Here is a 14,464-nt window from a genome sequence, read left to right on the forward strand (position 1 = left end):
GATATTTTGCCACATCTGACTTTTATTTTGAGTTTTAAAAAAGGTTATATTTTTAGCTGAGGTGTAACTGTTCTTAGTAAGCTTTCAGTTTGGGTATAGCTAGTTTTTAATGTTTTCAGTAGATTAATTTGTGTAGCTTGATATGTTCAAAGTTTAATTTTGAACTTTGGCATTTTGTTTAGCCTTGTGATATCTTTCTAGTTGCTTATACTTTTGGGTTCACAGCTTGACTGCGGACTTCGTTGTTTTGAGACTTAATAAAGGTTTCTCTTTCTCCAATTCTTCAACATACTATAAATAATTGTTTTTGTTCAATTTATATTTTTTAGTAGAGTGTGATTAATAAATATGTTGATTTGTGCTTCTTAACGATCACTCACTTACTTTGCGTTAGAGTAAAGAAAAGTCGGACCTATACCTTATGATCTTGTTTGTTTGTTTTTAAATTTCGCGTATAGCTACACGAGGGTTATTTGCGCTAGCCGTTCCTAAGTTTCACTGTGTCGGTATTTGGGTATTGATATTAAATACCCAGGAGGGTCAGGTACATTAGACCTCTTCCAGCCGTTCCTAGTTTGACTGTGTGGGTATTTGGGTATTGATGTTGTTAAATACCCAGGAGGGTCAGGTACATTTGACCTCTTCCTCCCTCCCGAACGATTATAGCGTCTGTCTTTAGGGTTTTTTTTTGTTTTTTTTTAGAGCTTTGGGCCAGAGTAAAAGTATATCATACTCAGGTCGATTTCAGGGCTCAGTCCATGCATGGACAAACAAGAAGTTTTTGTGGTTTTTTTTCTTCATTTAATTTTTTTTTCATATATTTTTTTTTGAATTTTCATATATATATATATATTTTGTATTTTTCTCCTTTTTTTCTCGATTGAGAGAATGCTACTACTACTTGTAGTAACACAAACACACACACAGAAAAGAAAGTAATAATAACTATTATTATTCAATACTTGAATAATAATTCAAAAAGAGAAAAAAATAAAATAAAATAATAAAAAAATAATGATTAAAAAAGAAAATAATAATTATAAAAATAAAAAGAAACAAGGACTAAGTGTCTGGTGCATAGTGGCCAGCTTGTGTTACATTTCTTAAATATATGTTAAAAGGGAAGAGGTATTTAGGACCATTTACATCATGTACGTGATATTTGTCGAGATCACACATTAAGTCATTTTTATGCCAATTCTTATTGAAATATTTTAGAGAATTATGCAAGAGTCTTTCAGCTATTGTATCTATGTTTGCATACTTGTGCATGAATGTGGTTGAGGTGCTACGTGGTACTTTATATGCTGAAGTTAGTACAGAATTGTGTATACGTTGAAGTTCCTGTACATGTGTGGGTGCTATGTTAATCCAGGCAGGTGATGCATATTCTATTGTTGGTCTAATGTACGTTTTGTAGATTTTAAGTATGTTGTCTGGTGATGTTCCTTGGATTTTATCTGAAAGACTTCTTGCATAGTTTGCTCTTTTCCAGATTCGTATCAGTACATTTTTAATATGTGGTAGCCACGTTAATTTTGAGTCATAGATTAGACCTAGAAATTTAGCAGAAGTAGCAGTCAGTAAAAGTGATCCATTCATATAGAGTTTTGGTGGATCTTTTTTCAGCTTATACAGTCTGCTGAATACTATGACTTGGGTTTTTGGAATATTAATTTTGATTCTGTATTTCTGGCAGTATTCTTCGATGTTATTTAGGACTGGTTGTAGGTTCGTTGCTGCTATTGACGGAGTGGGGGCACTTTTCCATACTGCTACCTCGTCAGCGAACTGTGATGCATAACCTAAATTTAGGTCCGACAGAGGCATATTACTCACGTACATGATAAATAATATAGGGCTAACAATCCCTCCCTGCGGGACTCCTGCTTCGGGTGAAAAGGACCCTGAGTGGGCCCCATTTACATTTACTTTACACATTCTGTTATCCAGGAAGTTGGACAGCCAGCGAATAGTTTCCTGGGGTAATGCCATTTCAAGCAATCTATGTCGTAAGCCGTTATGCCACACTGTGTCAAATGCTTTCTCAATGTCGAGAAAGCAAGCTACAGTGCATTCTTTTTTGTTGAAGCTGTCGGTAATTGATTCTGTAAGTCGAATCAGGTGGTCTGTAGTTTGACGGTTTTTTCGAAATCCGTTTTGAATTTCTGGTAATTTTGAATTTTCTTCTAAGTAAACTGACAGACGATTACTAATTATCCTCTCTAATACTTTGCCAATACAACTGGTTAAGCTAATCGGGCGGTAGTTGTTTGGTTTATTCGCTGGCTTTCCTTCTTTCTGGAACATTAATATTATTGCTTCCTTCCAAGAAACGGGGATATATCCAGCTGATAATGAGAGATTAAATAACGCTGTTAGGTGTTCATATAATCTCCGAGTGCCTTGTTTTAGGAGGATAGCTTGAATACCATCTTCTCCAGGGGCTTTGTTTTTTGTGTTGTTAATAGCAGTTACTACTTCTGTTACAGTGATATGTTTTACCAGTTGATGAGTGCTCCAGTCTTTTGTTTTTTCTTGGTGTGTAATAGTGTTGACTGGAAATTTAGGTGTAAAATGCTTCTGTTTTGATCAATATAGTTTGTGACTGTATTATAAAAGTATCTGTTCATGTCTGGTTCATGATGTGTTTTGAACGTGTTTTCTAGGTGTTTTTTAAATATCTCGGCTTTTTCTGTGTTAGTGTATGCTGTTTCTCCATCCAGTTCCAGTGGTGGATATACTGTGTTTGTTGTTCCTGTGTTTGTAAATCTTTTCAAATGTGTCCAGAATTGTTTAGGATCAGTTTTGTGATTTAGATAGGAACAGAAAGTGTCCCAGTTTTCTTGTTTCTGTTGTCTGATTAAGTTTCGTATTTTATTCCTTATTGTGTTTATCTGAGTTTTAAGTGTGGGGTTGCGATTTTGAATGTACTGTCTGCGGAGTATACGTCTGTTTTTAGCCGTTCCTAATTTAATAGCGTATTTGTTTTTTGAATTTCGCGCAAAGCTACAGGAGGGCTATCTGCGCTAGCCGTCCCTAATTTAGCAATGTAAAACTAGAGGGAAGGCAGCTAATCATCACCACTCACCGTCAACTCTTGGGCTATTCTTTTATCAACTAATAGTGGAATTTACCGTCAAATTGTAATGCCCCACGGTTGAAAGGGCGAGCATATTTAGTGTGAGAGGGATTCGAATCCCCGACCCTCGGATTACGAGTCGAGTGCCTTAACCGCCTGGCCATGCTGGCTTGGGGTAAGACTAGAAAAGTGGATTATAGGATGGTTGAACTCACTCTTGCTACTAGTGGAGTAGTTCATAAGTCCGTTCTTTGACCCTGGCTTTTTTTTTAAATTGATGATATAAAAAAGTTATAATTAAAATATTTATGAATGACATTAAACTATTGGTTATTTTTAACTGTAAGGAGGATTTCAAAGCACTACAAAATTATTTGTTACTTTGTTGGACAAATATCTGGCAAACGATTTTCAATAGCATTTCGTTTATTATAATTTTGGTTATACTTTTTGTATAAATGGTAACTCATTCAACAGCGTGACTAAAGAAAAGGATATGAGCAAAGTTGTATATAAATCATTCAAACTATCGAATCAGTGCTCTGTTGCTAGCAGTAATTTAGTAGGATTTTAAGCCATACCTGTAGACATTTTGATTATAAGTCCTTTAAAAGGAAGTCAATATTTCTAATTAAAACACAAATAAAATCTTCAGTTGGAATATTATGCACAACATTAGTCTCCTTATCTAGAAAAGATCATTGACTTATTGAACAAGGTTCAGATGGAAACTACTACGGTGATTACTGGGATTTAATGTTTCTCTTATGAGGCCTTGTGAAGGTCTTTTAACTTATGTTTTATTTGTTTGATTTTTTAATTTCGCGCAAAGCTACATGAGGGCTATCTGCCCTAGGCGTCCCTAATTTAGTAGTATAAGACTAAAAACAAGGCAGCTGGTCATCATCACACACTGTAAACTCTTGGGCTACTCTTTTACCAACAAATAGTGAGACTAATCATAACATTATAACTTACCAACAGCTAAAAGGGCGAGCATGTTTGCTGTGACGAGGTTTGAATTCGCAACCCTCAGAGTACGAATCGAACGTCCTAACCATAAGGCCATACCAGACAGACCAACTTATTTTTTCTCGAGAAGAAATGGGTAAAAGATGAACCTATAGAAATTTACAAGTTTAGCCAGAAGATTGATAGGACAAAGGATTCTGATCTCTCTATGCTATGTTTTGAAGTTAATAAAGGGATACAAATAAGTTTAACAATTGAAAGGAACAAGATAGACTCCAGATAAAATGGTTTACTTTTTCAACAGGATGGTTGGCTTACGGAATGAGTTACATTCAAAAGTAATAAAGGCTGATGTATTATGAGACTTTAAAAGGAAAATTGATAAGTTCCTGAAAAATAAAGGGTGGGTTTATAGTTTTTTTAGTCAATAGCAGGTGTGTAGAACAGCCTTAAAGGATCAAATGGTTCTTTTTGTATATGTTTTGTTGCTGTTATGGTAGTGTTTCTAAAGTGCTGTCACCTATTGAATATGTTTTGTCACTGTGCAATGGTTTGCTTTTGTTTACTTCTCTTTACAAATGAAGTGATAAAACCAATAGTTTAGATGAAATTATTATTTTCTATTTATAATTTGTTCATTATGTTTCTAAATATCCACATTAAACAAGTTTCTAATGTTTAACAGGGAATATAACTTTTTTTTTTAATTTTCAGTAATAAAATGACATAATTTTCTAGATTATAAATTGTTAATTATTAAATTGCTTTATATGCATAAAAACAGCTCTTACATTAGATTTATTTGAATAAATAGCCAAAATTTATTATGTATTAAATATATATTATATAGCAACAAGTAATTAAATTATTCCCTATACGAAAGATGTGCAGATGTCACTTTTTTGTGGGAGATTGGGATGTGACTGAAATTTTCAAAAATATGATTTCGAAGTTGTAGTTGATATGGAATTGTGAAAATAAATATACTATGTTAAAATTGTAACTTAGAAAAGAAGTAATTGAAACAGTAAGGCGTTATTAAATTAAGCCAAGTAGTAATACTTACTAATAGTATTGGTAAGTACTGTAAAAGTGAGATGTGTCGAACGTTTGAGAAAAACCCTTGAAGACTATTTTTTTTTAAGTTGGCTTTAGTTATGGTAGTTTCAGCGTAAGCATAACAGTTAGAATCTGAAATTTGTCGTTGTTCATAATATTAGTATATTTCCAATAATTTGGTATCAATACATATACTGTTTACCGTAATTCAGTATAAATGGTAAAGTATAACAAAACTAAAGAAGGTTAAAAAGGTTGACTAAGCCTAATTAGGCGTATTAATTTTACACCGTTTACCTACAAAATTCAGCATGCGGATAAAAATGTCGATTTGGGTTTTAGTCTTAAGAGCTGATTCTGCACGTACAACTTTGAGAAAAAGTAAAGGCTTCAACCAACCTATTATTTTTCCAGGAATTTATCGAAGACAGCTTTGAAGTTGAAACTTTGATTTCGAGAAACAAAATTATCTCTTGCTTGTTAGAAACAAATGAGTTGAATGGGTTTATTAATTCATTGTTATTGTTTGTTGTTACAATATAATTTGGTTTTAAATTTCAAACGTGAAAATGCTTGTTTGGAAACCTAATTTCTGAAAATAAATGAATACAAACCAGGAGGAAACTGTTCATGTTCAATTTCCTTAGTAATAACCAAAAAATTTGTAGTTTTTTTTTCTTTTGCTGCTGAGAGTTGTATTTCAAGAATACTTTAATATTGCATTCAGGTGGCTGGTATGGATATTTATTAGCACTTCAATTAAAATAGAGTACAGAATGTTTCGACCTTATTAATGACCCAAGAAGGTTGAAACATTGTTTTGTACTTTATTTTAACTAAAGTACCAATAACCATACCAACCACCTTGAGAATACGTTTTTACTTCAAGTGGGTCACAAATTCACATTTAGGCTAATATTATACTAGTGGTCTAAAGTGATACTTTACCAATTTATCAGGACTTTGAATCCCAAGTAGGCAAAACAAGAATCATTACACACTTGGATTTGTTTTCTTATGTCAAATTGGGCATTTTCATTCTAATACTGATCTCTGTTTAATAATGAATGTTTATTCTTTGTTATATGTTCCATAGCTGGAAAGCTGGCAGTCTGCAGATTTACAATGCTAAAATTAGAGCTTTGATTCTTCTTACAAGACACAGCAGGTAGCCTGATGTGGATTTGCTGTAAGAAAATACATAAACACTTTTTATGTATTCTTATATAAGAATATTATTTTTTAGGAAATCTTCTAGTTTGACATGATCATTTCAAGACTTTTAAAGTTTTGCCGTGGAGTTCCTCAGTGTTTTACAAAACCTTGTGTATGGAATGGTGAAAGAAATGCCAAGATGAGCACTCAAAGAGGTACACCCATTCTTTCAGAGACATGCTTGATAGGTTATTCTACTTAGAAATACACTCAAAATATCTTTATTTAGCTGACTCTTTTTGACTATTGTCAAAGTGATATCTGAGTTAAAGAATAAATATTTTCATTAGTGCATCAACTGATGGTGTGGTGCTTGTTTTCATCACAGTAAAATTGTACAGGTCTGTTTTAAGATTTTTCATTGGGAAGTTGTTTTATAGACAAAGAAAATATAAGTAAGTTTGTGATTTGTGGTGGTGTTTGTTGTTTCAAAAAATAAAATTGGATTAAAATGCTCTTATCTGAAAATTAAATATTTTTGATTTAGACAAAATTCAGATATTTTTCATGGTATGTGTGAGTGTGTTTGTATTATGTAATGTCTTATGTTGATTTAAAAGTACTAATTTAAATGAAGCTATATATATACTTTGTTAAATTAAATAGTCTCCTTTTTTTTGGGGGGGGGGTTATTTGGTGAAACATCTCAGTTTGCTATGGAAAGCCTCATCAAAATTTGATGAAATGTGTGTCCAAACAACAACAACAAAAAAAAAAACCTTATGGTCAGTTGCTTCAATTTCACTCATACCTTTTTAAGCAGCCTAAGGTAAGAATGTACATGTAGAAATGTTTTAAAACAAGTATGATTATTCATCATGTTGTACCACATGTTATTATTCAATGAGAAACAAAAAGACCATACTAATTTTTCTTTGTTTTGGATATTTTATTTTTTGATGAATGAAGTTCTCATATTTGCTATTTGAATTTCAATGGAATCTTTATTGAAAGGATATTAAAAAAAATGAATATTTACTTTACAAAGTTAGTTCTCTCTTCAGGTGTTCATATATGGGAATTATAAATGGAAGAAAATCAAGTTCAAACGTAGGTCTGTTTTGTTTTTAAATCTGTATTGTGATTATTTCTGTGTCTGTTTTGATGTAACAAATTAAAAATTGTGCTTAAGTTACATACATAAAAATTATTTGAATTTTTTTTCTTAATTCTTTCCAGTTTCTAATGTCTTTGGTCAACATAATGAAAGCTATCTTGTGAAAGATAGGTTGCTGTTTTCAAGCATTATGTCAAACCTTCAGCTGTCAAAGACCAATTCCAGCAAAAGTGCCTTGGTTATGGACAGTGCTTTAACTTGTTGTGGTATTTCAGCTCTTGAGTCTAAAATAACCTGCTTAATTTTACCTGAGTACAGGAATCACAGATATGAGAACTTTTCTCTACCATCTATGAAAAACCAGGATGTAATTTTTTACCATGATCTCCCATTTCTGAAGATTATACCAAAGGAAGCCCCAACTGATAGAGCCTCAAATATGATAGAACCACCATTGTCACATCAAGAGGTTGTAAAACGAGCAGCTGTGATGATTCAAATACGAAAAAGGAAAATGAAAAAGCACAAGTTGAAAAAGCTTCGCAAACGTATGCGCTTTGTTTGGGCAAGAGTTCGACAGAAGAGAGAGAAGCGTAAAGAGAAACAGTTTCAAGCAGAACTTCTGAGTCAAGTTCGTGAAGCAGAATCATTTAATGCTAAAGAATATGTTCATGACATTCTTCATCGAATCCAAAATAAACCGAAACCTGAAACCTATGAAGAAAAAAAGGAGAGAATTAGAGAGTTAATAAGAAAGAATCGTGGTGAGATTAACTACGTCAAGCCAAAATTTGATTAGTTTATTAACATTAGCTATTAAAGTTTCAGTGCACATCTGCAAATATTTGTGTGTGTTTTTTGTCTAATAGTTGAGACATCTGTGTATGGAAAAGTTTAAGTTGGTTTCAAACTCAGACATTGTGTATAAATAGTGATGCATTTGTAGCAGAATATTTTCTGTCAGTAAACTTTAAGTTGTAGATTTGAGACTATTTCAAAATGAAAGTAAAATATCATTTGCACTTATTTGATTCTGAAATTTCAACTTTGCTTAAGCTTTTCTTAAAGTTGTTCACATGGACTTTTAACAGATAGGTACAGGAGACAGGTTTTAGATATACACTGCAGACAAAAATTATTTTGGAGTGAATTGTTTTAATTGATTTCACTTTTGTCTAATATTATATATTAGTTATGGTCACCTGGTGTTTCATTATTGGGTTTTAAGGCTTATAGTGCTAGAATTCAGGATTCAAATTTGTAGCAGTCACAGATTGTACTTGCATTGTGTAACTTTATGTTAAACTAAAAGGAAGTTGAACAGAGAATCACAAGTGTAGTTTTCGAAACATGAAGTTAGCCATAATTATTATTGCTCTAGAAGCTACAGTGCATTAGAAAATTCAATTCTGTCTTTATGTCAGTTTTTGGAATAAAGAATTTATGTTCAAAGACGTGATTCCAAAAAGTAAACATTGTTTTGAGGTATACAAATTTTAATACTTTTGGCATGTCAAGGAATATATTTGATCCAATAAAGGCATAAACCAACACATGTTGGTAAGGTCTGAGAAATAGACATCTAAATTAGTTAGTTGTGTGCATACTGAGTGTCACATTATTAATAGGTTCATGAGAAGCTAGTACTTGAAAGTCTTTAAACCAGCTATACATAAATATTGGGCTCACCCTCTTCAGGTCAAATTGTGAGACGTTTAGTGATTTGACTGCAAATTTTTTTGAAAACTGATAAAATATTTGGACAACTAGAACTAGTTTGTGATTAACTTTGGACATGTTATTCCATGTTTGGGGGTGGATGGCAAGGGAAGTCTATAGAAATGGATGTCATTTCCAAACAGTGCATGATCTTTGTGAAGCCATCTTCAACACTTAGAATAACATTCCAGCCAGCCTTCTGCAAACGCTTATATTGACCGTGCCAAAGCGAATGTTTAAAGTTATTCGCAATGACGGTCGTGCAACTCACTACTGAGACCTCTTGTTGGGCATTTCCAACCTTGTTTAAGACTTTGGTATGGTCTTAAACTTTTGACCAGCTAGTATTTAGGCAAATTTCATAGTGTTTACATTTTCCCTATTAAATGCTAAAAAGTTTTTTTTTTATTTTCCCTTTTCTTATTTTCATCTTTCAAAGCTCTACTCAAAATAAGTGGTCGAGTCTAACAATGCAAAATGCATATTTTTTCTTTATGTTCATTGGCCTTAAGATTTTGGCCAACAGTGTATCTCTACTAATAAACGAGAAATTATGCTGCCTACCAATATTCTTATGTTGATATTCATATTGTTACTGTGAAGGCAGGTTATTTGTATTTTTAGGTATCATATACTCCTAACCCTCCTGTATGTTTTTAGTGTCAGTAGTTCAGTCATTTGAAGACTTGTCATGGTTCTGTGATGTATGCTTGTTGTGGTGGCAAAGACCATGATACCTACAAGTGTCAGTTGTGATGATTCTCATTCATCTTATTTTCCTCCTTATCCTAATTGTGTAGAGAAAAAGGAGGTACAGCTTTAAAAACTATTAACATTTCTTCTCCAGAAGACCAGAACTTGTTGTCACCTTTTCCATCATGGACATGTACTGCTGTACTACATCCCACTACTACAGTGGGGGTGCAGACAGATCTTTGTGATTTTAACAGCCTTCCTTACACCATGTAAAGAGTTTTTTGCTCTCAATGGATAAAAGAAGTGACAAGTCAAAGCCTATTATTATCTTTGTTCTTACTGACTGTTTGGGTCCATCTTCTTTGTCTGTGGTTTGTAGTGTCTGCTTGGGTTAATCCTTTTTTAGCCCTGAGATGTAGAATTACTATTCGTTCACCTCTTAAGTTATTGGAGTCTGCTTCAACTGACTGAGATTGACCCAAGACAGTTCCTTGGAGGTTTACAGTACTCCTTGTACTGAAGTAAAATGGTATGGTTGCAAGAAAAGAGGTTTCCTTCCCAGTTCTCCTCCACCTAAATAAAAATAGCCACTCATTTTGATATAGCGGATGTGTCAAAGTCCTCATTCTAATTTGGATGACATTAAGGCCTAGATCAATTTCTATCATCTCATATGTATTTCTTTACAGGAAACATTCCTGAAATTTTCCAATGCTGTTGCCTTTTGGCAGTTTTTTGTTACAGAATGATAGGTTGTGTGATGGAGGGGTGACAATGGTGGCTGACCAGCATTTATCTGCCTTGTCTGTACCACTGGATATACATTCTTGGAGGCTGCAGCCATCTGTATCTCCTTGATTTGTACCATCTTAACCCATCTCCTGAAAAGACTTATGATCAGTCAGACCTTGATGCTCTTATAGAGCAGTTGTCCTGTCCATTTTTCATCTTGGGCGACATTAACGGACACAATTCTCTGTGGTGGTGCTTCTATGTATGGGAATGGTCATTATGTGGAGGATATACTTTCAGATCATAACCTTTTTTTTCAGTAGTGGTTTTTACCAATTTCCATGCACCTAGCCAGTCTTTTACTGCTGTTGATCTATATCTGTTATCCTTCATTTTTCTCTTGTTTTTTTTGGAAAGTTGACAGTGACCCACAGGATAATGATCCATATTCCTATCATTTTGACGGAGATTGGCCATCGTCCAATTCATCCTACCCGAGCTCCACTGTAGAAGTTGGACCAGTCTGATTGGTTCTCTTTCTCTTTGGATTTAATTTTGCTGTCATTAATCTTTCATCTGTTAATTAACGATTGTATGGAGGTAGTAACGGATTGTATCATTAAAACAGCTGCTCAGACTATACTTAAAACCTTTATAGTTTCCCATGGTATCGTCACTTATGGTGATCTCCAGCCTGTTAGCAGGCATGTAATGATTATAAATATGCCTGGCATATCTTTTGCAAGTACCCCACTTTTCCCAACCACATTGCTTTCCAGCATGTCTGATCTTGGCAGTTCTGATATCAAATTCAAAAGGAATCTTGGATTAAGTTCACAAACAATATCTCTTCAGCTACCAGTTCCAAAGTCACGTGAAGCATAATTCGCAAGGACAGTGGTTGGTGTGCTTCCTATCCTCTTTATCAATCTTCAATGACTAATAAATTGATGTGCAGAAAATCCCCAGTACTCTCAGAGAGTGCTTTGCTTATCTTTCTAGCATTTCTGTTACCTTCCCCCACCTTCTTGATGATCAAGTCTTAAGCAGAGTAATTCTTTCCTTTTGGGCTGATCATCTCTGTTATTATAATTACCCTTTGTACTGATGGAACTTAAGCTAGCTCTTTATCTGTCTGACAGTACATTGGTCAGACCCAATGACATTCACTATGAGATGCTGTGCCATAACACTCCTACCTTGCTCTTTTTCTGGTTGTTTTTAACCAGATTTGACAGGAGAACATATTTTTTTTCTGATGCTTGGCACAAAACTATTGTCTGTCTTACCTTTTTCTTATCTTGGGATGATTCTCTCTAATTATTATACAATTGTTTTAACTGTCTCTGCAGAATCACATCTACAATTTTGTGTTCATTTCCGATTTTTTTTTTGCTATTTCTCTTGTCTTGGATCGTAAAGATGCTACATAGTATACTGGCTGTACCTATTACGTGGACTCTCCTAGCTGTCTACTGGTACTGAAATTGCATAGTGATTAGTTCTCACCCTGTTTTCGTCAATATTCAGCAACGACTGGACCATTTTAGTCTTCTTTATCGATCTAAGCTGTCTATGTTGGTATTCACGGAAACTAACTCGCTGACGCTGCATTTAAGCCTGTCTGTTCTGATGCTGTGTCTTTCCTTTGTGTAGATTATGAGCCTCTATTCAAGGTTCCAGTTAGCCGTATGTTTGGGATGAACTATATCACAACAAGCTTTTCCAGATTAAACCTGTTGCTCTCTGGTCATCTTGTTTTGGTAAGGATCAGAAGGACTGTTTTGGTTGATCTACGTATTTGTCACAGTTTTATAACTCGTTTTAAATCTGACACTCACCCTTGAACAGGTAGTCTTGGTGGCATTAAGGTCCTAGTAGCCCACGTTTTACTTTCATGCCGTCATTACGACCGTGAGCAGACTCACCGTTTTAGACATATGCTTTCTACAGACTTGTCCCTGATGTGGAATGGGTTATAAGCGATAGTGACACTGTTCAGCTTGATCGTGTTTAAAATCTATTTTATTTTCTTACTGACTTTTTGATACTATTTAGCCTTTAACTTGTTTTTACTTTTCACCAAAGTTCTATCTTTTGGTTTTATTTTTACACTGGTGGTTTGGTATAGATACGCACGTTCCTTTGAACTAATAAACTCCACTATGCAGTAAACCAGCCCATTAGAATTGTGTAGTGAAAATAATTCAACATTCAGTCCACGCAAAAGGACAGATTATATTTTCCCTTTAACAGTTGTATGTTGTAGGTTACAAATTTTATTCAGAACTTCAACAATACTAGGACTAAGACAAAGTCAAATACAATTCAACAAACTTCATCAACTATCTTGTATTCTGAGAACATTATCTGTGTTCTCGTTCTATGTTATTGGCTTAGTATGGCCATATGGGTTAAGGTGTTCGACTCGTAATCTGAGGGTCGCGGGTTCGAATCCCTGTCGCACCAAATATCGAGCGCAGATAGCCCTCGTATAGCTTTGAGCGAAATTCAAAAACAAACCCATGTTATTAATCGTTTTGATCTGAACATCATTATGAGAACCTGCAGCTCCCTCTAGTTAACACTTGTATTACAATGTTGAAAATATAGTTTATAATACTACTCTCTATCTTTATTGTGAAATCTCTCAAGCTTTCCAAACAAAAAATAAAATACTATACTAACCTGCTCGTTTACAAAGTATTTTTGGTGGTTTTCTCTTCTAAAGCATCTAATTTTGTCACTGTGAGAGTGCTTACTAGGTAGATGGTGAGATGAATCCACTGGCGATTCTTTAAGTTTTCTGATTCTCTAAGTCTTCATAGGAATTCTATTTTCTTTCAGCAGATTGTTTCTGCTAACAAGCTCTTTTCTTGGCTATTCTCTCACCAGGGCACTTTGAAAAATGATCATAGGGGATGACCTTTGGTTCAGATTACCACTCCAAACATTTATCTTCAGATTTTGTCCTCTTTCACGACGAGATCTTTTCGTCATACCGTGTCACCTCAGTGAAATCCAGTTTTATCAGTACCATTTGCTTTATCCCAAGCAAATTTTGAGTCTATCCTTGGAAAGGTTGTGTATAACACTTTTGTTTTATACATCCAGGAGAATTATTCCAACCACCAATCCGTCATTGTGCGAAGCTAACCTAACCTCACATCCAAGCCAATTCTTAAAATCAGTTCCGAAACTTTTTTTCTCAATATCAATTACCCACACGTTATGAGGCACAGAGAAACATTCTACAATAAGAATAAGTTCCAACTTTCTTTGTGCTGAAGCTTTATATCCATCTCATTTTTGCATCAATTCTTCTTTCTTCATCTTTGAGGAATCTTTGTTTTCATAACTGTACCTGTAGCATCAGCATACTGTAAGACTTTTCATTAATAAGCCCACGTACACGTGACTATTTTTCTCAAATAATGAACTTTTTTTCTTGTTATATGCAGATGGAGTATTTCCATCAGAACTCTACAAATCCAACTAATTATGTTTTCGTGATACTTCATTAGCCCTTTGCTGTTCATTTAGCTTGATATCAGAGTTAATTCTTTATAGTCTTGGTTGTAATGACGATTCATCCAAACAGTTATAACAGTTACACATTTCTGGTGTCCTCTGAGGAGAACTATTATTCCATGCTGGTTTTTGCCTGCAGTTTGTGACCATATATCCTTGAAAGTTGTGGATATTTTTTCCATTGGGTATAACCATCTGTGTTGTAATTTATTTTTTCGATTCTCTCACATTATATTCAGGGGAGAGTTGATGTTTAAATTCTTCAGATTCTTACATTATAATAATTTTTAGATGATGCCTTTATGTACATGAAATTAATGTATTCAACTTCCATCAAAGCCTTCTTTAACTATGTAAATGCCTACTTTACTTCAGCCTGATTCTCATATCCTCATCTGCTA

General features: G+C 34.1%; 1 protein-coding gene across 1 annotated transcript; it reads left to right on the forward strand.

The window, feature by feature from the left end:
• The first annotated feature begins 4,927 nt into the window (after nt 1–4,927).
• On the forward strand, nt 4,928–8,837 carry LOC143230539 (uncharacterized). The gene is made up of 3 exons (XM_076464287.1): nt 4,928–5,131; nt 6,360–6,483; nt 7,508–8,837. Exons 2-3 carry the CDS (start codon nt 6,378–6,380, stop codon nt 8,182–8,184), a joined length of 783 nt encoding a protein of 260 aa, XP_076320402.1. The 5' UTR covers nt 4,928–5,131; nt 6,360–6,377; the 3' UTR covers nt 8,185–8,837.
• The last annotated feature ends 5,627 nt before the right edge of the window (nt 8,838–14,464 follow it).

This window comes from Tachypleus tridentatus, chromosome 10 (genome assembly GCF_004210375.1).
Source record: "Tachypleus tridentatus isolate NWPU-2018 chromosome 10, ASM421037v1, whole genome shotgun sequence".
Lineage (NCBI taxonomy): Eukaryota > Metazoa > Arthropoda > Merostomata > Xiphosura > Limulidae > Tachypleus > Tachypleus tridentatus.